Genomic DNA, 26,958 nt, shown 5'->3' with positions numbered 1-26,958 from the left:
ACCAACTCCCACTGTTCACCCAAACTCATGTCCATCGAGTCGGTGATGTCATCAAGCCATCTCATCCTCTTTTTTCCCCTTCTCCTCCTGCCCCCAATCATTCCCAGCATCAGGGACTTTTCCAATGAGTCAAATCTTCACGTGAAGTGGCCAAAATATTGGAGTTTCAGCTTCAGCATCAGTCCCTCCAATGAACACCCAGGACTGATCTCCTTTAGGGGGGACTAGCTGAATCTCCTTGCAGTCCAAGGGACTCTCAAGAGTCTTCTCCAACACCACAGTTCAAAAGCATCAATTCTTCAGCACTCAGCTTTCTTCACAGTCCAACTCTCACATCCATACATGACCACTGGAAAAACCTTGGCCTTGACTAGACAGACCTTTGTTGGCAAAGTAATATCTCTGCTTTTGAATATGCTATCTAGTTTGGCCATAACCTTCCTTCCAAGGAATAAGCATCTTTTAATTTCATGGCTGTAATCACCATCTGCAGTGATTTTGGAGCCAAAAAAAATAAAGTCTGACACTGCTTAGGCAATCTTGAAACATCTGAAACACAGATGTTTTCAAAGAATCCCCTTGGTCTGAAATTTTTCCTCTAAGAGATCAGTCATTTCAGATGCCTCCATCCATATCTCTGAAATATAAATAGCCAAATGTTCCTGATCTTTCCATATACATCCATTTTTCTGGATCCCCTCTGCCTAGGTCTCCACTTTCTTGCCCTCTTGTCCCATCTGAATACAGGGTGTGGGTGAGCACCAATTTGCCTTCCATCAACTTGAAGACATATATGAACTGATATAATTCACTTAGAAGGAGAGATCCTTGAAGAGAGAAGAAATAGCAGCATCCTAAACAAATAGTAAGAAGAGATGGAGAAGAAAGAATGGATTTATAAGGATTGGATAATCAAACAGACATGGGATACGAGCAAAGAGGTGTCTGTATCCACTAAAGGAATAAATGAGAGATGAAAAAGGAAGAGGTAGTTATGTTCAGTTAGATTTTTAATTGGCCTGTGAATATTGAGGCAGGATAAGGAAAGCTGTATCCATTCTCTTCCACCAGCCAACCTTCCACTTTGAAACTCACACCCAGGTTGGTGTCCAAGAACAAGTTAGAAACTGGTGATGTGACATCTCAGAGGTGTTTAGAACTGTTTTTTTTTTTTTTTTTCCCATGAGTTCATCTTGTTAGGAAGGAGTGTAAGAATGTAGACCAAGTTTACATCCTTTTCGAAATAAGAGTGACCTGGAGCACTTGTAAGCATGCTCTCATTAGCCTCTAAGACAGATGAGAAAGCAGGTCAGCTCACTCACTTGCATTTCCTTCGAGAAAGATGGCATTTGAGGACCAATCCTCTAAAAGCGTTTGACATGGAGCTTGCTAAGTTAACAGCACAGCAAGAAGTTAATTTATTTAGAATATTTCATTTTGAGCAATTTTCATATGGCACAATTACAGGTCAGCACTACTCTATTGAAATACAGGCAATTAGAATATCTGAGGCTTCATCTCCTAGTTAATACAGCATCACAGAAAGTCACTGGGGATGTTCCCAGGGCACTGAGTTCAACATCATCGTACCCAGCATCCTCGTTCTTCCCCTGGAAAAGCCAGAGGCTCTCTTCTCCTTCCCCAGGATCAGCTGCCTCTCTGGAGAAGTTCAAATAAGAGCCTGAAGTAGAAAAGAGAAGTTTGATTAGAACTGAGACATGAGGATGGGACAGAACCCTCTGGTGGAAGGGAGTCAAGCAAGTGCTTATGACAAAGCATCCCTGGGACCCAGGTGTGGGGAGGGAGGCTCAGGCTATTTCACATGAGTTCCAGTGAGGATGGATCCCAGCTGTCCTCTCAGATCCAGTTCATGTGGTCTCCTGGGCTTCAGTGCATGGGGAAATCCTGCATCACAGGAGACCCATGCTCAGGAGCTCTGGGAGACCTTCTTCCAGGCAACACAATACCAAGGAGATGCCCAGCAACGATAAGAATCATAAAAAGGAATTTAAATGTTCTCCTTTCACAGGTGATAGATGCAAATTCACAATAAGAGGGAGACTGGAGACAGGAAAAATCTGAATTCCTCACTCACAACCCAAGTCTGCTCTTAGTTGACTTGACTCCTGTCCCCAAATGTCCACAAATAGTATCACAGGTACACCCACAGATATCTCCTCCCCAGAAACTACACAGGCCCTCAGATGGAGAAATACTCTTTTCTAGAGAATGAGGGTCTTCTTGCAGCTACTGAAATATCAGTTTATTATGATACACACAGTCAAAGGCTTTGGCATAGTTAATAAGGCAGAAATAGATGTTTCTCTGGAACTCTCTTGCTTTTTCGATGATCCAGCGAATTTTGGCAATTTGATCTCTGATTCCTCTGCCTTTTCTAAGTCCAGCTTGAACATCTAGAATTTCATGGTTCATGTCCTGTTGAAGCCTGGCTTGGAGAATTTTGAGCATTACTTTCCTAGCGTGTGAGATGAGTGCAATTGTGTGGTAGTTTGAACATTCTTTGGCATTGCCTTTGTTTGGGATTGGAATGAAAACCAACCTTTTCCAGTCCTGTGGCCACTGCTAAGTTTTCCAAATTTACTGGCATATTGAGTGCAGCACTCTCACAGCATCATCTTTTAGGATTTGAAAGAGCTCAACTGGTGTTCCATCACCTCCATTAGCTTTGTTCAGAGTGATGCTTCCTAAGGCCCACTTGACTTCACATTCCAGGATATCTGGCTCTAGGTGAGTGATCACACCATTGTGATTATCTGGGTCATAAGGTTTTTTTTGTATAGTTCTTCTGTGTGTTCTTGCCACCTCTTCTTAATATCTTCTGCTTCTGTTAGGTCCATAACATTTCTGTCCTTTATTGTACCCATCTTTGCATGAAATATTCCCTTTGTATCTTTAATTTTCTTGACCAGATCTCTAGTCTTTCCCATTCCATTGTTTTCCTATGTTTCTTTGCATTGATCAGTGAGGAAGGCTTTCTTATCTCTCCTTGCTATTCTTTGGAATCAAATGGAGATATCTTTCCTTTTCTCCTTTGGTTTCACTTGTCATCTTTTTTCAGCTATTTGTAAGGCCTCCTCAGACAACCATTTTGCCTTTTTACATTTCTTTTTCTTGGGATGGTCTTGATCCCTGCCTCCTGTACAATGTCACAAACTTCCATCCATAATTCATCAGGCACTCTGCCTATCAGACATAATCCCCTGAATCTATTTGTCACTTCTACTGTGTAATCATAAGGAATTTGATTTAGGTCATACCTGAATAGTCTAGTGGGTTTCTCTACTTTCTTCAATTTAAGTCTGAATTTGGCAATAAGGAGTTCATGATCTGAGCCACAGTCAGCTCCCGGTCTTATTTTGCTGACAGTACAGAACATCTCCATCTTTGACTGCAAAGAATATAATTAATCTGATTTCAGTACTGACCATCTGATGATGTCCACGTGTAGAGTTCTCTCTTGTGTTGTTGGAAGAGGGTGTTTGTTATGACCAGTTCATTCTCTTGGCAAAACTCTATTAGCCTTTGCCTTGCCTCATTTTGTACTCCAAGGCCAAATTTGGCTGTTACTCCAGGTATCTCTTGACTTCCTACTTTTGCATTCCAGTCCCTTATAATCAAAAGGACATCTTTTTTAGGTGATAGTTCTAAAAGGTCATGTAGGTCTTCATAGAATGGCAACTTCAGCTTCTTCAGCATTACTGATTCGGCATAGACCTGGATTACTGTGATATTGAATGGTTTGCCTTCATGTATGTGACAGTGAAAAGATATTATTAAAACACTTGTTCCATCTTTGAATTTGGTTTAGTTCAGATCCGTCACTCACTCATGCCTGACTCTCTGTGATCCCATGGACTGCAGCATGCCAGGCTTCCCTGTCTATCACCAACACCCAGAGCTTGCTCAAACTCATATCCATCGAGTCGGTGATGCCATCCAACCACTTCATCCTCTGTCATCTCCCTCTCCTCCTGCCTTCTATCTTTCCCAGCATCAGGGTCTTTTCAAAAGAGTCAGTTCTTCGCATCAGGTGGCCAAGGTATTGGAGCTTCTACTTTGGCTCAGTCCTACCAATGAATATTCAAGATTGAATTCCTTTAAATTGTCTGGGTTGATCTCCTTGCCATCCAAGGGTCTCTGAAGAGTCTTCTCCAACACTACAGTTCAAAAGCATCAATTCTTCAGCGCTTAGCTTTCTTTTATTGCTGCTACTGCTAAGTCACTTCACTCGTGTCCGACTCTGTGTGACCCCATCGACGACAGCCCACCAGGCTCCCCAGTCCCTGGGATTCTCCAGGCAAGAACACTGGAGTGGGTTGCCATTTCCTTCTCCAATGCATCAAAGTGAAAAGTGAAAGTAAAGTCACTAAGTCATGTCTGACTCTTAGCGACCCCATGGACTGCAGCCTACCAGTCTCCTACATCCATGGGATTTTCCAGGCAAGAGTACTGGAGTGGGGTATGCTCAATTAATCGATAAGTTTCTCTTTTGGCCATGACACATGCTTGTGGGATCTTAGTTCCTTGACCAGGGTTGAACCTAGGCCCTAGCAGTGAAAGTGCAGAATCCTAACCTCTGGACCACCAGGAAATTCCGTAATCTATAAACCTTTATGCAAGTATATCACATACAAAGTGATAAGTTTATGTCACATTATGGAGACATAAATGCCAAAAGCAGAGTGATTCCTCACTCCTTGCAAGGAGTCTGACAGCATTAAATATGGCATATGGTCAAGATGATGCTACCAAATATATGAGATTACTTATATTTTGGATCTCTAGAGAGGCTGGGCATTGAGGAGCACAAATTCACTCTTTTTAGATAGAAAGATTGCAAGAGATCAACTGACCCCACTCACCTGTCTGAGAGGACCTCACCCCATCCTCCTTCTCTGGGGGCACTTCCTCCTCATTCCCCTGAGAGGCAGAAGGAGTTCCAGGCACTGGTACTTCTTCAGCATCATCGTAATTTTCAGCAGGGACATCAGTCCTCTGATCTGGGGGTTCCAAGAACAGACAAGGGAGTGGATGAAACCACAGTAAGTGAGATGGTCTGGGGAATACCTAAGATACCTTCTGACCCAGAGTTTCTGAGTTTTTGAATAGAGGCACCAGTCACTCCTTGTTTCAAAAGACTTTTTTCTCTAAGACCATGTTTCATTTTGATGTATCCGTAAGCCAAAACATGATTTTACATATCTCAATATTTTCTAGTGCAAACTACATATCTCAAAGCAACTCTTCCACCACTGAGCATTGCTAAAGTACTTTGAAAAATTGTGCTTTATGGATGTTATTTTTTTAAAACATTGTGTGCCTGTGGTGATTCTGGACACAGAGAGACCAGCTCCGACATGAGACATCACAGAACAGCCAGAGAAGGAGAAGGACTAACCCCATCTGGACACAAGGGATGCCTCTGGTCCATCAAAGGAAAACCATTCTCCTTAAATCTCCTCTCTATGAGGGAAACTGTCCTCCCCAGACCCAGCCGAGGCAGGTCCACCTCTATTTCCTGGACTGGATCTGTAATCACTGTTGTCCTCACCATCCCTGGTGTAATACGGCAGTTTAGTCAGTGAGAAATCTGACGGGAAGCCTCATGTGGAGACAAACATCACACAACACACAGAATTTTTCCTCCCCACACCCACGGGACCTGTGTTAAGGCTGAGAAGGGACAGGCCTGGCTTCTGCAGTGTAGACAGGCTGGGAGGTCACGGGGCTCTGAGAGGCCATCCTGCCTCTTTGGAGGAGCCGTCTCTGTGAGCCTGGGGCACACATGGGGTCTGCAGATGCTGAGAAGATGTGCACAGCCAGTGGGTGGTGACAACCAGAGATCCCAGGAGGGCAGACAGGACACTCACCTGGGCTGCCCAGACCTTCCTTCTGGGTCAGAAGGTAATCGAGCTCCTCATACACAGCTTCAGCAAGAGCATCTTCATAGCTGGATAAGGCTGAGAGATCCCCCAGCAGGTCAGAGAAGCTTTCCCAGATACCCTGATCCAGCCAGCCCACCTTCATCTCCCTGGTGCTCACATGGGGGCTGCCAGGACCTCAGCATCATCTCCTACCCCATGCATCATGTCAGCACCTTCTCCCCTCGTCTGACCCTGATTACAGCTCAGCACCAACTCTGTCTGGTCTCACAGGACAGGCCATGACTTATGAGAGTTCACACCCCAGTCCTAAGAACCTCTTTCTACTCAGCCCTTAGAGCTCAGCACGGAGCACATGGAGTCTGCAACTCAGAACAGTACTTGGCCCAGGTTCCCCTCTTCATACCTGCCCCATCTCCTGCCTCCACACACTCTCCCTGGTCCCCAGTTCCCCCTGCAGCCCACCTCTGCGCTCTGCTCTCCATCTGAGCAGCTGAGTCATCAGGATGACGAGGACCAGGAAGAGAAGGGCCCCCAGGATAAGGCAGAGGATCCCAGGCAGGGAGAAGATGCCAGGGAGAGAATTTGAGGTTGTTCTGGTCCCTAAGGAGAACAGGAAAAAGGGCTGGAGATAGTCTTGGGCACAGAGATATCTCTGTATCAGCATGTTCAGGAGCTCCGGACAATGGTGTCTCAGCCTCAGACAGTGTCAGGGTTCCCCCAGGTCTCGTCCTGAGACAAGTCAACTCCACCCTAGCCAGTGTGGCCCCGAGGCAGAGATGGGGATTGTCAGGGAGCTGCCCTGCCGAGACAGCCTCTGAGGACCCAGCTCATCCCTTCTCCTTGGGCTTCAGGAGACAGAGCATCAAACAGTCCAGGGACCTGCACCTCTGTGATGAGGAGCAACACTCAAGGCAGGTGGGAGATTCTTAGATTCTACAACATGGAAACCAGACTTTCTTGGACCCCGGGCATGAGAATATTTGACCCTGGACATCAAGGCAGGGGATTTCCCCAGTATAATGCCCTGGCTCCTCCCCAACAGCCATGGCTCCTCAGACTCTTTCCTCTTCTGAGTTGTCAGAGAGCCCACAGAACAGAGCCCCAGTATTTGAGTATTCTTTCCTGCCTGTGGATGGATCACAGTACCTGCTATAGTCGTGGGCACTGTTGTCCTTACACCTAAAGAGAAAAACAGTAGTGTGGGGAAGAAGAATTGGCCAGAAAGCGGGGCAAACCCATTTTTCCCTCCTGAGCCTGAAATCAGACCTCAGTCTCCACAACACCAGTGTCTCGTCCTCCCAGCTCCCCTGTCCTAGATCAGAGCCCCAGGACCTGGACACTGTCTAAATACAAACTCCCCACCACGCCTGGCCCAGCCCAGTGCCCCCACAGTGCCCCAGCTCACCCAGGGTGGACCCCGAGTCCCTCACTCACCAGAGCACCTCACACCAGCATCCTCCTCGTGCTTGCAGTCACTCTGCCCCCAGGGCTCCGCAGCACAGTCCCACAGGGAAGACTCCCGGCCCCCACACCGCACCTCGTCTAGCCAGATGCTCCCATTTCCAGGGCCAAATGCTGCAGACTGCACGGCTTCTAGGGCCTGGCCACAGCCCAGCTGCTGACACACCACCTCAGCCTCTGCCAGGCTCCAGGAGTCATCGCACACGGTGCCCCAGGAGCCGCTGTGCCAGACCTCCACCCGCCCTGAGCACTTGCTGTCTCCTCCCCTGAGCCGGAGCTTCTCTCTGTCTGAAAAGGCAGCAGCCCCTCCTGTGACTGCCCTGGTGGGAGGAAGGAGCCCCTGGGAGCCACAGGGGAGGTGGCAGGCTGACGTACCTGTGCAGGGTGCAGCAGTTGGACAGCTCTTGGGTCTTCTTCCTGCACACAACAGGAAAACAGTGGATCAGGAATAGCTGAGGGTGTTCCTGTCCCCACATAAGATTATCTAAGGTCCATGGCTCAGTGCAAATGACATGTGAAAACACAGGCTCATTATCTCCTGGGATGAAACATTCACTGCATCTGATCACCAGCTGAAATTACTTTAAATATTTACTTGTTTATCAGTCTTCACACCCCACAGCAAATATAAACATAGACATCTACGAATGTACACACACCCCTCTGAATGAAAGTTCCATTAGAAGAAGGACCTTGTATATCTTATATGTGCCATGTTTCTGCTATTAGGAGAGTGCCTGCACATTGTATGCACTCATTCAACAAATATCTATGGAAAACCATTTCGAAATACCTAGATAGCGGCTTGATAAACATTTATTAAATGAATGAATAGACAAATAAAATTCAGTGAAATAAAATTTCTTTTTTTAAATTCATACTAATCAGTGAAATAGTAAACCAAATATAAATTAATGGTAACAGTCTATGATAATAGTTCATATTAAAAATATTCAGTCCAGAAGCAGAGTCAATTTATATTCAAAATCTCATGTACACAATTTTAATGGAAAAGTATTAGATAGATTATAAACTACTCTTACCTATTATTCAGTGTGACAAGTGGGCAAGTGAAGACTACTGTTGTAAAAGGAAACTCTCTTTTCTAAATTTATTTTTAATTGGAAGAAATTGCTCCACAATGTAGTGTTGGTTATGTGTGTGTGTGTGTGTGTGTGTTAGTCGCTCAGTCTTGTCCAACTCTTTGCGACCCTATGGACTGCAGCCCACGAGACTCCTCTGTCCATAGGATTTTCCAAACAAACATGCTGGAGTGGATTGCTATTCACTTCTCCACTGGATCCTCCCTACCCAGGGATCAAACCCAGGTCTCCCACACTGCAGGCAGTTTCTTTGCTGTCTGAGCCACCAGAAAAGCCCATAGTGTTGGTTAGGAGTCTCTTAAAAAGGAAAGTATACAGGAAAGACTTAGTAGAATTCTGAGAAGATATATGGACACATATATGTACACACTGAGTAAGCCAGAAATTTTTGCAATAGTTAAAAAATGCCTACTTAGAACAATTTGCATTGAGAAGATGCAGAAACAATAAACAAAAGACTGAAAATATATATAAAAGAATTGAAGCTGAGAGAAGTAGAAATTCAAAAAAACAGAAGGGTAAATAGTACCTGTCATAAACTATCAATGTTTATATATTCTTTCCAGATCATCCTATCAAAACTCCTACCCATTCTATGCAGAGAACCTCTGAGAAAACGATGGCAGGACCTCTGTGAGCAGGTTGCTCATTTTCATGGTCAAAGACTTTACCACCTCTCAATTCACAGGGTTTAATTGTAGGAAAAACATCATCAATAAAAGGTCTCATAGTTTAATGCCTCTTTGGCCTTCAAATGAAAAAGACAAAGAGATAAGCAAAGAGAGGCAAGGAAGGGAGTGAGCCTCTGCTTTTGAAGTATCTGATCCCACATTCTCTCAGCTATGGGTTTCAGGCAACATCCAGCATACCATTCAAGGTGTACCTGAACGGGGCGTGTGTGTTTGTGTATGTGGAGGGGGAGGGAAGGAGAAAGAGAATCAGAGAGAGAAATGTTGAAGGAATAAGGTGCTATGGCTTAACTATTTGTCGCCTTCTCCAACATTTATTTATTTCATTCAAAATTTACTGCTGAAATCTCAGTTCCCAGTGTAACAGTATTTAGTGGTGGAGCCTTCTCAAACTCTTCCAAAAACAGAAGAAAAGATCACTTCCAAATTCATTTTATGAAGCCAACATCAGTCTGATACCAAAGCCAGATAAGGACACCATGAGAAAAGAAAATTACGAGCTAATACTCTGATAAGTACAGGTGCAAAAATCGTCAACAAAATATTAGAAAACTGAATTTGACAATACACTACAAGAGTCATACACCATGATCAAGTGATATTTGTTCCAAGGATACAAGGATAGTTCAACATTCACAAATTAATCAATGTGATACACCAAATAAACAAAATGAAGGTAAAAATCATATCCTCAAAGGATGCAGAAAAAGTGTTTGAAAAATTCAATATCCACTTACAGTAAAAACTCTTTTACAAAGTAGGTATAAAAGGATTGCATCTCAACATAATTAATGCCATATGAAAAGTACACAGGTAACAAAATACTTGACTATAAAAAACCAAAAGCTTTTCCTCTGAAATTAGACACAAGACAAAAATGTCTACTCTTACCACTTTTATTCAACTTAGTTTTGGTAGTCCTATCCAGATCCATCAGGCAATAAAAAGAAAATCAAGATATGCAAATCTGAAAGGAAGAGGCAAAACTCACACTATTTGCAGATTGGAAAGTGAAAGTGTTAGTCACTCAGTCATGTCTGACTCTTCACAACCCCAAGGACTGCAGCCTGCCAGGCTCCTCTGTCCATTGGGATTCTCCAGGCAAGAATACTGGAGTGGGTTGCCATTCCTTCCTCCAGGGGATCTTCCCGACCCAGGGACTGAACCCGGGTCTCTTGCATTGCAGACAGATTCTTTACCATCAGAGTCATGAAGAAAGAAACCCCCTCATGATATTATGTGTAGAAAACACTAAAGACTTCAGCAAAAATATGAGAACTAATACACTCAGTAAAGTTGTAGAAGAAAAATCTGTATACAAAAATCATATGCATTTCTTTACACTAACAACAAACTGCTATAAAAGAATCTGAGAAAACAATTCTACTTACATTTGCATGAACATGAATAAAATATCTAGGAATAAATTTAACCAAGGAGGTGAAAGACCTGCACACTGAAAAATATAAACACATTGAAGAAAGATACTGAAGGTGACTCAAATAAAGGGAAAGATATTCTGTGCTCATGGATTGGAAGATCTAATATTATTAATATGGCCATACTACCCAAAGCATCTACAGATTCACTGCAATCCTTATCAAAATTCCAATGGAAATTTTCACAGATACAGAAGAAACAATCCTAAAATTTGCATGGAACCACAAAAGACGCTCAATACCAAAGCAATCTTGAGAAAGAATAATAAAGCTAGAGGTGTCGTGCTTCCTGATTTCAAACTATATTACAAAGCTGTATTAATCAAAACAGTATGTTGATGGTATAAAAATGAACACAGAGATCAATGGAACAGAACAGAGAGTCCATAAATAAACTCACATTTCTATGGTCAATTAATTTTTGACAAAGAAGCCAAGAATATACACTGGGAAAAGGACAGTTTTTTCAGTAAATGGCATTGGGAACACTGGACAGCCACATGCAAAAAATGAAACTGGACCACTGTCTTACACCATTCACAAAAATTAACTCAAAATAGATTAAAGACTTGATCACAAGTCCTGAAGCCATAAAATTTCTACAAGAAAAAACAGAAAATAAAATCCTCAACACCAGTCTTTGTGATGATTTTTTGGATCTGACACCAAAAGCAAAGGGAACAAGAGTAAAAACAAGCAGTTGTGATGGCATAAGGCTAAAAAGCTTCTGCCCAATTAAGGAAACCATCAACAAAGTGAAAAATCAACGAATGGAATTGGAGAAAATATTTGCATATTATATCTCTGGTAAGGATTATTATCCAAAATACACAAGGAACTCTTCCAACTCAGTAGCAAAAAACAAACAGTCTGATTTTTTAAAAATGGGCAGAGAACCTGAATAGACATTTTTTTAAAGAATACATACAACTTGCCAATAGGTACATGAAAACGTGCTCAACACTATTAATCATCAGAAAATACAAATCAAAACCACAATGAGATATGACCTCATATCCTCTAGAAAGGCTTTTATCAAAAAGAAGAAATAACAGGAGTTGAGGAGAATGTGAAGAGACAGGAAAGCTTTTGCACAGTTAGAGGGAATGTAAGTTGATGCAGCTCCTATGGAAACAGTATTGAGGTGCATCAAAAATTAAAAATAGAACTGCCATATGATTTAGGAATTTCACTTTGGAGTATTTATCTGAAGGAAACAAAAACACTAACTTGAAAACCCAATGTTCATTGCAGCAACATATGTTCAGTTGCTAGGTTGTGTCTGACTCTTTGTAACCCCATGGACTGCAGCATGCCAGGCTCCTCTGTCCTTCACTAACTCCCAAAGGTTGCTCAAATTCATGTCCACTGAACTGGTGATGCTATCTAACTATCTCGTCCTCTGTGGCCCCCTTCTTCTTTTGCCTTCAATCTTTCCCAGCATCAGGCTCTTTTCCAATGAGTCAGCTCTTGTCATCAGGTGGCCTAAGTACTGGAGCTTCAGCTTCAGCATCAGTCCTTCCAATGACTATTCAGGGTTGATTTCCTTTAGGATTGATTGGTTTTATCTCCTTGCTGTACAAAGAACTCTCAATTCAATTGCGGCATTGAAGCACCTCAATTCAAAAGCATCAACTCTTTTTAGCTTCTTCTATAGCCCGACTCTCATGTCCAGACTTGACTACTGGAAGAAATATAGCTTTGACCATATGGACCTTTGTCAGCAAAGCGATGTCTCTGCTTTTTAATACTCTGTCTAGTTTTGTCACAGAGGAACAAGCCTCTTTTAATCTCATGGCTGCAGTCACCATCAGCAGTGATTTGGGAGTCCAAGAAAAGAAAATCTGTCACTGTTTCCACTTTCTCCCCTTTGCCATGAAGTGCTGATGATCTTAGGTTTTAGATGTTGAGCTGTAAGCCAGCTTTTTCACTCTCCTCTTTCACCCTCAATGAGAGGCTCTTTAGTTCCTCTTTGCTTTCTGCCATTAGAGTGGTATCATCTGCATATCTGAGGTTGTTGATATTTCTCACAGCAATCTTGATTCCAGCTTGTGATTCATCCAGCCTGGCATTTCCTATGATGGTCTCTGCATATAAGTTAAATAAACAGGGTGACAATATACAGCCTTGATGAACTCTTTTCCCAATTTGGAACCAGTCGGTTTTTTCATGTCCAGTTCCAACGGCTGCTTTTTGATCTGCATACAGGTTTCTCAGGAGGCAGGTAAGGTGCCCTGGTATTCTCATCTCTTTAAGAATTTTCCACAGTTCATTGTGATCCACATGGTCAAAGGCTTTATGTACTCAATGAGCAGATGTTTTCTGGAATTCTCTGGCTTACTCTATGATCCAACAAATGTTGGCAGTTTGATCTCTGGTTTCTCTGCCTTTTCTAAACCCAGCTTGTACATCTCGGAAGTTCTCAGTTCACTTACTGCTCAAGCCTAGCTTGAAAGACTTTGAGCATAACCTTGCTAGCATGTGAAATGAGCACAATTGTGAGGTAGTTTGACCATTCATTGGCATTGCCCTTCTTTGAGATTGAAACGAAAACTGACCTTCTCCAGTCCAGTGGCCACTGCTGAATCTTCCAAATTTGCTGACGTATTGACTGCAGCACTTTAACAGTATTACCTTTTAGTATTTTATAGCAATATATGTGAGTCAAACAATGTAAGTCTTCACTGATGAATGGATAAAGAAAATGTAGTATAGACTTATATCCACCCATAAAAAAGAAGAAAATCTTGCCAGTTTCAACAACATGGATGGACCTCAAGGGCATTATGCTAAGTGAAACAAATCAGACAGAGAAAGAAAAATACCATATAATCTCATTTATATGTGTCATATTAAAACAAAAAGCAAGTTCAGAGATGCTGAGTAGTTGGTGGCTGCCAGAGGTGGGGGATTTGGTATGGGCAAAGGTAATCAAAAGGTATAAATTTAAATTATAAAATTAATGGGTGAAGAGCTATAACATACAGCATGGTGAATACTGTATTGTCTATTTGAAGGAGGGCAAGAAAATACATCTTAAACATTCTCATCATGTAAGAAAAATTTTTAACTATATATATGGATCTATATATATGGATCCATAGATAGAGATATAACTAGACTTACTGTAGTGATCATTTATCAATACACACAAATATATAAACATTATGTTGTACACAGCAAAAAAATAATGTTGTATCAATTATATCAATTAAAAATTTTCATAAAGCAAGTTTGGAACATGTAGATTAAATTAGCTCCATCCAAACTTCATTTTATAAACTCAATTTAAACCCATCACTTAGATTTTAATATATCAAATCTCACTAACAACATCCTACAGGGTTGGGAAAGACACAGAAACAGACATAAGTCACCTGCACATGAGATGTAGGCTTCCTCCTTTGGAGAGCATGAACTGTATTTCCATGGGCCAGAAGGACACTGCCAGAGAGAGGTATCCGTTTTCCGACACTGAATTAAATCTACCCACTGGGGTCTAGAACCTTCCCTGAGACCAACAGAGGTGTTGAGACTTCCACTGTCCCCACAGCCAAGCTGTCTGCAGATCACGGACACAGTGATATCTTCCATGGGGCTGCGGCAGACACTGCCCCAGGTCCCGTTGTAGAAAACTTCCAGCCACCCAGCACACTGCTGGTCCTCGCTCACCATCCTGAGGGCCAGGAACTCTGAGATTGAAAGGGAGGAGACAGGACACAGTGAGAAACCCACTCAGAGCTCTGGGTTTTCCTCTCTCCCCAAACTTGTGAACACTCATCTCTGACCCAGCTGAGGAAGCAAATCCACTAGATGACCAGAGTCAAACCTGTCTCCTTTTTATCTGACTTTGTCCATCTGTGTCTGTCTTTCTAAATATTTCTACCACCATGAAGTAGTGAATATAAACTGAGGAAGACCAACCAGGACACCTGCAGGGAGAGGGAGCTGACTCCTGCTTCCTGACAAAACATCTAAAAGAGTGTATGAAAGGGGTGTGATGTGGACAATGTGGAGGCAGATAGAGTAATGGACCCACAGATGTCTACATGGAACCCGTGTCTATGTTTCCTTATTTGGCAAAAGGGACTTTACATATGTGATTACGGTATGGTCCTTTGGATGCTAAGAGTAACCTGAAATACGGCAGATTAACCACCTGAGCACAGTCTAATCACATTCTTAGACTCACTGTCCTTTAAAGTGGAATCCTTTTCCTCATTCTGGTTAGAGGGAGATGTGAATATGGATAATGGTTAGAGAGGTGGAGCATTACTGGTCTGATGATGAACATATAGGGTTATGAGTGAAGGAAGGCAGGCGGTTTCTAGAAGCTTGAAAAGACAGGAAACAGATTCTTTCCCAGAGGCTCAGAAGTGATGTGGCCCTGCTGAAACTTTTATCACAATCCAGTGAGATCCCTGCTGGACATCTATGCTACAGAAGTGTAAGGAAATAAATATGTTGTTTTAAACCATTAACAATGTAGCAATTTGTTATAGAACAAGCAAAAACTAGCACAGTGGCTTTAAGACGTCTCTACTATATGTACCAGAAGGGTGAGCCCTGATTTCAAGAAAAACTGTGACAAAAGACTCTGCCAGGAAACACTACTGAGAAGAAAGGACCAGAATCTCAGCTGCTGCAGGAGGCAGTGAAAGCACCTCGTCTTTACCTCTGCTGGACAGGCTTCATGGAAGGAAGCCTCCTTCTCTGGTCCTTTCAGCATCTCTCCATCAGGGTTCAGACCCCCGTCATCCTGGGCCCCACCCCTCCCCCAAACTGTAGACAGTGTGCAGCACAGACCTGAGCAGATGACCCCGGCGTCCTCCTTGTGTCTGCAGTCGTGCCGCCCCCAGCCCCGGGGGGAAGGGCACGTCCACACCTGGGACTCATTTCCAGCACAGTTCAGGTCGTCCAGCCAGATGGGCCCTGATCCTGCCCCAAAGTGGGCAGACCCCGTGGCATTAAGGGCTTCTCCACAGCCCAGCTGCCTGCACACCACGCGGGCATCATCCAGGTCCCAGCCGTCATCACAGATGGTGCCCCAGGAGCCCTGGTCAAGGATCTCCACTCTCCCGGCACAGTGACTGCCCCCGTCCACCAAGCGGAGCTGCCTGCTGTCTGAGGAGACAGAAATGGGACAATGGGGCATTGACCTAGGGAATGAGAAGGGTCTTCTGTCCTGTGGGACACTCACCTGAGCAGTAGGGGGCCCTCTCCTCTGAGGCTGCAGATCCTGCTGGTTCAGACACAAAGTGGTCGCACTGGGGCAGCACCTGGGTCTGGTTTCCTGAAGAAACAGTGATGATTAGAGGGTTGGGAGGGTTAAAGAACAGGAAAGTCAGTTAAACTAAATAATTTTAGGAGGGGAGGGAAGTTTGGGGTAAAATGGGTACATATATATGTATGGCCAAGTCCCTGGCTGTTCTCCCAAAACTAAAACAACATTGTTAATTGGCTATACCCCAATACAAAGTAAAAAGTTCAAAAGAAAAAAAAATAAATAATGACCTAGGGATGGAGCTGAGATGAAAGCTGGAACATACTGGTAAAGTTACCATAATCTTCGTGTTCCCTTTCTCCATGAAGAGCCCTGGTCCTGACAATGGCATGATTCCTGTTTTAAGCCAAGCTTTGCCCTAAGAATGAGTTAAACAAGTTGTTCTATCCTTCAGTTCAGTTGAGTTCAGTCGCTCAGTCGTGTCCGACTCTTTGCGACCCCATGAATTGCAGCACGCCAGGCCTTCCTGTCCTCACCAACTCCCAGAGTTCACTCAAACTCACGTCCGTCAAGTCTGTGATGCCATCCAGCCATCTCATCCTCTGTCGTCCCCTTCTCCTCTTGCCCCCAATCCCTCCCAGCATCAGAGTCTTCTCCAATGAGTCAACTCTTCGCATGAGGTGGCCAAAGTACTGGAGTTTCAGCTTTAGCATCATTCCTTCTAAAGAACACCCAGGACTGATCTCCTTCAGAATGGACTTAAAGTTGAAAAGAAAAAAATAAATAATGACCTAGTGATGGAGCTGAGATGAAAGCTGGAACATACTGGCAAAGTTACATTAATCTTTGTGTTCCCTTTCTCCATGAAGAGCCCTGGTCCTGACAATGGCACGATACTTAAAACAACACCCAGGACTGATCTCCTTCAGAATGGATTGGTTGGATCTCCTTCAGAATGGATTGGTTGGATCTCCTTGCAGTCCAAGGGACTCTCAAGAGTCTTCTCCAACACCACAGTTCAAAAGCATCAATTCTTTGGTGCTCAGCTTTCTTCACAGGCCAAATCTCACACCCATACATGACTACTGGAAAAACCATAACTTTGACTAGATGAACCTTTGTTGGCAAAGTAATGATTCTGCTTTTGAATATGCTATCTAGGTTGGTAACAACCCTCCTTCCAAGGAGTAAGTGTCTTTTAATTTCATGTCTGCAATCACCATCCTCCGTGGTTTGGAGCCCCAAAAAATAAACTGTGACACTGTCTCCACTGTTTCCACATCTATTTCCCATGAAGTGATGGGACCAGATGCCATGATCTTAGTTTTCTGAATGTTGAGCTTAATCTACCCCTAAATAGAAGAAGCAAAAAAAAGCCTTTCTGTAGGAGTTGTACAATTATTTATCTACAATGTTTGTGATTTTAAAAATACTTATATAAAAGAGATCTCATGGAAAACCAGAGCAAAAACAAACATTAAAAAATTTCCCAGGGTATTTGGCTCTTAAAGTTACCTGACAAAGAATTTATTTTATTTCATTTATTAACTTTTGAGTATAATTGCTTTACAATGCTGTGGTAGCTTCTGCTGTACAGCAAATTTAGTAAGTTACACATATACATGTGGGCTTCCCAGGTGACTCAGTGGTGAAGAACCTGCCTGCCAAACAGGAGACTGGGGTTCCATCCCCGGGTTGGGAAGAGCCTTTGGAGAAAAAAATGTAATCCACTCCAGTATTCTTGCCTGAGAAATCCTATGGACAAAGGAGCATGGCAGTCCATGAGGTCACAAAAGAGTCAGACACAACTCAGTGACTAAACAACAACTCTATCTATCTATTTATCTACCTATCTATTTATATCTATCTATCTATGTGTATATATATATATATATATATATATATCTCCTCTTTCTTGGATTTACTTCCTATTTAGGTCACCACAGAACACTGAGTAGAGTTCCCTGTGCTATAAAAAAGTTATTATTTATCTATGTATATGTGCATGCATGCTAAGACACTTCAGTAGTGTCTGACTCTGGATTGTAGCCCATCAGGCTCCATGTCTATGGGATTCTCCAAGCAATATCTATTTTGTACTTAGTATCAATAGTGTAGGGCTTCTGAGTCTGGTGGCTCAGACAGTAAAGAATCCGCCTGCAATGCAGGAGACCTGGCTTTGATCCTTGGGTTGGAATGTCCCCTGCAGGAGGGCATGGCAACCCACAGTAGTTGTACCAATTTACATACTCATAGGTAGGAGGACTCCCTTTTCTGCACATCCTCTCCAGCATTTATTTGTGGGTTTTTTTAATATTAGACATTCTAACTGGTGTAAAGTGTTACCTGCCTGTAGTTTTGACTTGCATCTCTCTAATAGTTAGTGATGTTGTATTTGTTAGCCATCTGTATGTCTGGAAAAAATGTCTATTTAGGTCTTTTCCCCATCTTTTCATTGGATTGTTTGGTTTGTTGATATTGAGTTGTTTGTGTATTTTGAAGATTAATCCCTTGTTAATTACTTCATTTGCAAATATTTTCTCCCATTCTGAGAGTTGTCTTTTTGTTCTGTTTATGGTTTCCTTTGCTATGCAAAACCTTTTCAGTTTAATCGGGTCCTATTTCTTTATTTTTGCTTTTATTTTCTTTACTCCAGAAGGTTGGTCAAAAAAGATCTTGTTGCAATTTATGTCAAAGAATCTTCTGCCTATGTTTTCCTCTAAGAGTTTTATAGTCTGACAGAGAATTTAAATAGCCATGATTAAAGTCCTCAAAGAATTAATTAACAAGATGTGTGTCTTGGCAGAGAAATGATAACAAAAACAAATGAAACTTCTACAGCTGAAAAAGTTAACAGCTGAAATTAAGAACTAGAGAATGAATCTATCAGCACATTAGATTAATATAAAGTAGAAATAATAAAATGGAAGATGAGAGGATAAATATTCCTCTATATAGAAAAGCTGTTTACATGGTAAGTGCCTGGTTAACAATACTGTATAACAAAGTTTCCCCCCAAACTTAGTAGTTGAAGGAATTTAGTTTTTAATTTTGCTTATGATTTCTCGGGTCAGTAATTCGGGAAAGACTCAACTTGGCAGTTCTATCTTTGGGGTTTCTCATGTGGTTGCATTTAGATGTCATCTGGGACTGACATCTCTAAAGGTCTGACTGAACTGTGGTTGTGTAAGGAAATTCCCAGAAGTATTTTTGTTGTTGTTAGGAGGGAAGGATAAAGGAGCATCATGTCTGCAACCTAATCCAGAAAGATTTTACATACTCAGGGAAAAACAGGGCAGGAGGGGAACAAATAAGGAGAGAAAGGGAAAGCAAGAGCAAGAGAGAGAGAGAAAAGAAAGAAAGAAGGATTAAAGCAAAATGCTAATCTAACATTTGGGAAATCCAGGTAAAGTTCATAGACAATTCATTCCTAGAAAACCTTCACTAAAGGAAATACTAATAACATCAAACCCATAAAGTGCCTAGGAGAAAACCTAGTTAAAGATGTGCAAAACATCTGAGAGAAATTCAAGACCTAACTGAATGAAAGGATATATTTTGTCAGTGAATTGGGAAACTCAGTGTTGTCAAAGTCAGTCATTCTCAAATTTACATACAGATTAAATCTAACCTCAATCAAATTCCCTTGTGCTTTTGTTTGTCTGAAACATGACAAGCTGATTCAAAATGTATGTTGCTGTTGTTCAGTCACTTAGTCGTGTCTGACTCTTTGTGACCCCAAGGACTGCAGCACACCAGGCTTCCCTGTCCATCACCAACTCCTGGAGCTTGCTCAAACTCATGTCTTTTGAGTCAGTGATGCCATCCAACCATCTCATCCTCTGTCATCCCCTTCTCCTCCTGCCTTCAGTCTTTCCTAGTATCAGGGTCTTTTCTAGTGAGTCAGCTCTTTGCATCAGGTGGCCAAAGTATTGGAGCTTCAGCTCGAAAATGTATACAAAATACAAAAACCAAGACTGACCAAAGCAGTTGGCAAGAAAAGCAACAACATAACTTCTTTAAATTAAAGTTACCCAGACTTACTATGTGTGCTTAGTCAATCAGTCATGTCCAACTCTTTGTGACCCAATAGACTATAGACCACCAGGCTCCTCTGGCCACGGGGATTCTCCAGGCAAGAATACTGGAGTGGGTTGTCATGCCCTTCTCCAGGAGATCTTCCCAACCCAGGGATCAAGCCCAGGTCTCCCGCCTTGCAGGAAGATTCTTTACTCTCTGAGACACCAGGGAAGGTTCAAGACTTACTATAAAATTACAATAATTAAGAAAATGTGGAGCTTGGACGCGTTTGCAGTCCGTACGCCTGCGCGAGCTGCGGGAAGCTAACTGAAACCTGCGGTGGTGCTATAGCCGCGCCGCGGGACTCGGTGCGGCCGACGGATAAAATTTAAAAAAAAAAAAAGAAAGAAAATGTGGTACAGGTGCAAGGAGAGACAAAGGATACAGTGGAACAGAATAGAGAGTATAAAAACTGTATTCAGACATATGTGCCCTTTCGCTTATCACAAAGGTGGCACTGCAGTGGGGAATAGTCTTTTCAGAAAAAGATTTTGAGTCAACTGGATACCCACATGAAAACAGGATATTTGACCCTTATCCTACACAGATGGCAATCCTAGAAGCAATGTACAATTATATGCAAAAAAAAAAAAAAGTAATTACACTTCTGTGAGATACTCTCAGAGAACATTTTTGTAATTTTGGAGTAGACAAAGTTCATTTAAAAAGAATATAAGGAGTTCTAGGGACTGGATCAATGGACTAGCTCAAAACTGAGACAGAAGTACACCAAGGCTGTATATTGTCACTCTGCTTATTTAATTTATATGCAGAGTACATCATGCAAAATGCTGGGCTGGATGAAGCACAAACTGGAGTCAAGATTTCTGGGAGAAATATCAATAACCTCAGATACGCAGATGACACCACCTTTATGGCAGAAAGTGAGCAGAAATTAAAGAGCCTCTTTTTTAATTTATTTTTAAATTTTTTTATTATTGTTATTTTCTTTTTTTACTTTACAATATTGTATTGATTTTGCCATACATCATGAAACTGAAAGAGGAGAGTGAAAATGTTGGTTTAAAACTCAACATTCAAAAAACTAATATCATGACATCTGGTCCCATCATTTTATGGCAAAAAGATGGGGAAACAGGGACAGACTTTATTTTCTTGGGCTCCAAAATCACTGCAGATTATGTCTACAGCCATGAAATTAAAAGACGCTTGCTGCTTGGAAGAAAAGCTATGACCAACCTAGTCAACATATTAAAAAGCAGAGACATTACTGACAAAGGCCCATCTAGTCAAAGCTATGATTTTTCCAGTAATCATGTATGGATGTGAGAGTTGGACCATAAAGAAAGCTGAATGCTGAATAATTGATGCTTTTGAACTGTGGTGTTGGAGAAGACTCTTGACAGTCCCTTGGATGGCAAGGAGGTCCAATCAGTCTATCCTAAAGGAAATCAGTCCTGAATATTCATTGGAAAAACTGATGCTGAAGCTGAAGCTCCAATACTTTGGCCACATGATGGGAAGAACTGACTCATTGGAAAAGACCCTGAAGCTGAGAAAGATTGAAGGCAGGAGGAGAAGGGGACGACAGAGAATCAGATGACTGGATGGTTTCACCGACTCAATGGATATGAGCTTGAGCAAGCTCCAGGAGATGGTGAAGGACAGAAAAGCTTGGCATGCTGTAGTCCATGGGGTTGCAGAGTCAGACATGACAGTGATTGAACCGAACTGACTGACTGAAAAGGCACTGCATGTACAGAAAAAAAAGTTGATAAGTCAAACCAAAGATGAGTAACTTGGCTCATTGAAGTACAGCATACCATTAAGAAAATAAAAATATAAGACCAAGAATTAAACACACAAAAGTCATAATAAATACTTTTGTCAAAAGTCATCATCATGGTAATTTGCACTATTGTATTTGTAATAGTCAAGAACTGGAAATAAACTCAAATCTCTGCCATTAGTTGAATGGTTCAATGCATGGTCATGTGATCTTTCAAAGGAATACTCTATAATAATAAAAGTGAATGAAATGTTGCCATAAACAGCATTATGAGTGAATCTCAAACACAGTTTGGAGTCAAAGAAATTAGACACAAAAGAAAACATACTGTATGATTTTACATAAAGTTCAAAAACTGAGAAAATATTCTATGGCAGTACAAGTCTTAGGTAAGCAGTCTTCCCTGGAGTGGAGGACACAGCTATTGGGAGGCGATAGTGATTCTGTGGTGCTGTGAATGTTCTCTTTGTAGATCTGGGTCGGAGAACATGATCTAGGTATACACTTATTGTTTGTACTTTGTTCTCTATTTTTATCCTTAAATAATAATGTTTCATAAAAAATATTCGTCTAGGCATCTCTTTCCCTGACATAGCACTTATTAGCATTTCTTAGCACCTCTTTCCCCTGAAAAAAATGAGTGAACAATGAGAATGCTATGGAGCAGGACCTTACAGAGCCTTCTCAGGACAGACCACCCTCATGTCCTCCACCTGCCTCTGTTTGTAAAAAAACCTAGCTAAAGAATAAATTTGATCACAGAAATGAAAAAAAATCAGAAACAAAGGAAAACAGTCAAATAGTACAAAATAATAATAGTTTAACCCTAAACAAAGTCAAGGACCTTTAGTTCCTTCTCAGGGGCTATAGATAACATTCTAAGCCATATCTTTTGAGCTATTTTGCAGATACTGAAATCCCAAACAGGTGGTAGCAATAAATAACTGGCTCCCCACTAGTCTGATGACCAGACTAGTGGGGAGCCAGTTCCTTCTCCAGGGGATCTTTCCAACCCAGGGATCAAACCCTAGACTCTTGCATTGCAAGCAGGTTCTTTACCATCTGAGCCAACAAGGAAGTTCATAATCTTCATCTTACACAATTCCAAGATCAGCCTCAAGGAAATGGGAATAAACCAACACTAGAACTGATGATTAACTGTAATTCAAACAATAAAGGTGACACTGACCAGACCTATTTCAAGATGATTGTCAGAGCTAGCTGTGCTACTCTGCAGGTAACCTGTCCCCTACTTCCACCTGTGCACTCCTGATTAGCAAGGAGGAGCTGGTTCTTTGGTACACTAGTCCTCTGTCTCCCCAGAACAGCTGGTTTCCTCAATAAAGCTGTCTTTAATTTTGCCCCACACTTGTCTCTCACTGTTGGATTCTTGAGTAATGAGCAGCTGAAACTCGAGTTCAGTAACAAGATTAAACATTTCACTACAGAATATCTTTCTTTTTAAGCCTGTTTTCCCTTACTCTCTGCTCTGGGGAAATTTCACTCCAGGAGCATCCTAAGTATAGCAGACCTTCCCTCTCTTACCTGAGCACATCACAGAGGCTGTGTTGCCATGGGAACAGTCAGGAACACCCAGGGTAGTCACAGGGCATTTCCACAGGAAGGACTCAGTCCCTGAGCAGTGAAATCGGGCTTTCCAGAGTTGATCACTTCCTTCTGCTCTGTTTGGGGTGGAGATGGCGACTCCACAGCCGAGCTGACGACAGACAACATTGGCATTGGCCAGACTCCAGTGGGAGGCACAGAGTGCTCTCCATTGTCCAAAAATGTTCATCTCCACCTGCCCCTCACACTGAGAGGAGCTGTTTGTCATGAGCCGGACATCTGTGTACACTGATAGAAACAGACAGGATTTCAGAAAAATCGTATTTCTTTTTTAGCTTGAAGTGAGGGTACACAGAGGCTAAATCCTGACGTGCATCTCACCTGAACAGACAACCTGAACAGCTCCACTGTGGTGACAAGTGCCCCCTGGACAGGGCACTCTGGGGCAGACCCGGAGCTCAGGCTCCTCTCCCTCACACCTGAACTCTTCAGCCCAGACCCGGGCATTGGACTCTCTGAAGGGCACATGTCCCAGGACAGACACAGCCTTGCCACACCCCAGCTCTGCACAGATGACCTGAGCAGTGGGGAGTGTGAAGTTCCCATCAGACACTGGGATCCAGGCTTCTCCAGAATGCACTTCTACTCGCCCTGAGCAGGGTCCATCCCCTCCAGCCAGACGCAAAAATCCTAAGAGAAACAAAGAACAAACCCAGTGACTGTTCATGAAACTGGCTTGACAATTGGAAACAACACCTCACAGGCAATGGTGGGAAAACATTTTCCAGCAGTGGTATAAAAGGGGATAAGAAGAGAAAATTTGACTGTTATTGTCAAATTGCATTTCCATGAGCGAGTTTCTGAAGAGATAACCAGAAGGATTGCAGGGTCAGTTTGGAATGGCTGAATCCCGAGAATATATAGTGGTTAGGAATGTTAATTCTTATCTGGGGGCCTAGAAACTACAAAGGCCCAAAGAAACTGCACAGCGGTAGACATTCAAACGTGAGTGCATAGCTGAACTAACTGAGAGTGAAAGAGGATCATGGGATTCGAGAGGTCAGAGGCCTAAGAGTCAGAGAAGTTTAGAATGTCATCCTGAAATTTCTGGGGCTAGAATTTTGGGCACGTTTCTCTGAGCCAATATTCAAGTCACTGGGGATGGGAACATCATGTGGGCTGGATCTGAGTGCAGGCATTAGGTCACAATTAGGTAACCTAATTGTGAAAGAAGTTGTTCACAGATAAGTTTGGAAATGATGAAAGCTCAGAGAGTCATAGGAGAGGAAGGGAATGATGCTAGCCATCTTTCTTAAAAACCTAGGATTTATGAACACACCTGAGAGAAAGTGAAGTCTCAGTGGGATTATGCAAGACAACTGGGTTAGGTGATTACTTCATCCTAGACATGAATTCTTAGCAAATGTGAAGGAGTGATGAGAGTTTAATGTATTCTAACCCTATCTATATGCCTACTGCATATTCCTTTCCTATTTGGATTTCTGAGATAAGAAGCCAGCAAGCTACGAAAAAGGAGAGTGAGAGGAAGATAGCAGAGAGCAAGCAAGCCATATATATTTTAGAGATTTCTAAATTGCAAAAGCCTCAGTAGTGACGAAACACAGATTTGGAAACCAAATACTTGTTCAACAAGATTTTAACACCTTTTATCCCCTGGGCTGCTCCCATTTGCCACCTAACACTCCTACCCTTTCCCAATTCCCCCAATGCAGAAAAGAAGAAATGATCTTAAGAGCTACAAATAGATGGAAAGGATACTCCAAAAGGGAAGAACTTCTGTAGGGAGTGAGGTGGGGTGAGTGGTAGGTTAAATGGGGAGTGGATGGAGTATGAGAGAGAGACCAAAGAAAAGACTCATGATCATGATTTCATGCTTCAGGGACCATATTTGGACAGAGAAAAGGTAATCCAATGGGGAAAAAAAAACCTGAAAATCATAAAGAACAATTTTTAAAATAATTTGCCTGGTTTCTGAGTGTGCTCATGGTTATGTAGGTGATGGTGGAATTTGTCCTGGTAAAGGACTCTGATTGCATAAGTATGTGAACTTTGAAGTCTCAAAAAGAATGATGTAACAGAATAAAAATCTACTATAGAGAGCAGGAGAGGACAGAAAAGACACCACAGAAATTAAAGAATTGAAGGATTAGCTTGACCACTGATAAAAGAATGAATGATGAGGGAGAGGATGATCTGCTTGCCTTTTATTATTTATCCACTTCCATCTCCCCAGAGAGGCCCAGGTTAGGACCCCTAGCCTCCTCTGGCTGGGAGTTTGGTCACAGGCTACACATTCTAATTAAAGCATTTTTATTTAACTGGTTGTTTTTGTTGCTCAGTCACTCAGTCGTGTCTGACTCTTTGTGACCCCATGGACTGCAGCACTCCAGGCTTCCCTGTCTTCACTATCTCCCTGAGTTTACTCAAACTCATGTCCATTGAGTCAGTGATGCCATCCAACCATCTAATCCTCTGTTGTCCCCTTCTTCTCCGGTCTTCAATCTTTCCCAGCCTCAGGGTCTTTTCCAATGAGTCATTTCTTCTTATCATGTGGCCAAAGTATTGGAGCTTTAGCTTCAGCATACATCCTTCCAATGAGTTATTCAGGGTTGATTTCCTTTAGGATTGACTGATTTGATCTCCTTGCTATCCAAGGGACTCTCCAGAGTCTTCTCCAGCACCACAGTTCAAAAACATCAATTCTTCAGCGCTCAGCCTTCTTTATGATCCAACTCTCACGTCCATACATAACTACCGGAAAAATAAACATAGCTTTGACTATATGGACATTTGTCACAAAGTAATGTCTCTGCTTTTTAATATGCTGTGCAGGTTTGTCATAGCTTTTCTTCCAAGGAGCAAGCGTCTTTTAATTTCATGGCTGCAGTCACAGTCTGCAGTGATTCTGGAGCCCAAGAAAATAAGTCTATTGCTGTTTCCATTTTTTCCTCATCTCTTAGCCATGAAGTGATGGGACTGGATGCCATGATATTAGTTTTTTGAATGTGGAATTTCAAGCCAGCTTTTTCACTCTTCTCTTCCACTTTCATCAAGAGGCTCTCCTCTATTCCTCTTTACTTTCTGCTATTAGGGTGGTGTCATCTGCATATATGAGGTTATTGATATTGTTATATTAATTCTATGAGATCAAAAATTTAGAAAGAACAAGAAAAAAGTATTTCTTGTATTCTGTTTTGTATACCCTGATACATGTGAAATATTCAAATATATGCTGAATACTCAATAAAGTCTTATACATATCAGGATAGAGACTTCTGAGATATAGTATATCTTTTTCATTTTCTATTGATTTTAAAATTTACATGGAAGAATAAGTGTGTGATAATTCCAAGAAAATTATTAAATAGAAGGCCGATGGGAGTAAAGATATTAAATATAGTAAAGACATATCCTTGTCTGGCCTCTTGCTGTGTACACATCCTGTGTCCTTAGACATATGTAGCATCCTTCACACCATACCTGGCCCCTCAGTGCTGCTCAGAGAACCTCACAGTTACCTTCATCAACTCCCATTGCCATTCACCTTCCTCCCAGCTACTATAAAACCTTTTCCACCTTCTTCAAAACTTAAATTTGTCCACTTACTCCAAATAAGCCCCCAAATGCAATTCTCTTATATTATTGAAGCCATCAGATATAAACTTTATATTCTCTTAACATAAAACACAGAAATTCAAGTTTTATTACCTCCACCTTTG

General features: G+C 42.1%; 1 protein-coding gene across 1 annotated transcript in view; it reads right to left on the bottom strand.

Moving 5' to 3' along the window:
- Positions 1–1,085: 1,085 nt before the first annotated feature.
- The window catches only part of LOC113893399 (antigen WC1.1-like), a 74,971-nt gene continuing 49,098 nt past the window's right edge, over positions 1,086–26,958 (bottom strand). The window contains exons 11-22 of the mRNA XM_027543401.1: positions 23,600–23,908; positions 23,198–23,506; positions 15,799–15,891; positions 15,405–15,722; positions 13,976–14,290; positions 7,743–7,784; positions 7,341–7,655; positions 7,053–7,085; positions 6,369–6,506; positions 5,892–5,981; positions 4,884–5,021; positions 1,086–1,681 (exon numbers count right to left, since the gene is read on the bottom strand). Of these exons, the coding sequence (XP_027399202.1) occupies positions 1,515–1,681; positions 4,884–5,021; positions 5,892–5,981; positions 6,369–6,506; positions 7,053–7,085; positions 7,341–7,655; positions 7,743–7,784; positions 13,976–14,290; positions 15,405–15,722; positions 15,799–15,891; positions 23,198–23,506; positions 23,600–23,908 (2,267 nt within the window). The 3' untranslated portion in view covers positions 1,086–1,514. The remainder of the gene's footprint in view (positions 1,682–4,883; positions 5,022–5,891; positions 5,982–6,368; positions 6,507–7,052; positions 7,086–7,340; positions 7,656–7,742; positions 7,785–13,975; positions 14,291–15,404; positions 15,723–15,798; positions 15,892–23,197; positions 23,507–23,599; positions 23,909–26,958) is intronic.

This window comes from Bos indicus x Bos taurus, chromosome 5 (assembly GCF_003369695.1).
Source record: "Bos indicus x Bos taurus breed Angus x Brahman F1 hybrid chromosome 5, Bos_hybrid_MaternalHap_v2.0, whole genome shotgun sequence".
In the NCBI taxonomy this organism is placed as follows: Eukaryota; Metazoa; Chordata; class Mammalia; order Artiodactyla; family Bovidae; genus Bos; species Bos indicus x Bos taurus.
The sequence above is the reverse complement of the archived record's forward strand: the minus strand, read 5'-3'. Positions and strand labels throughout refer to the sequence as shown.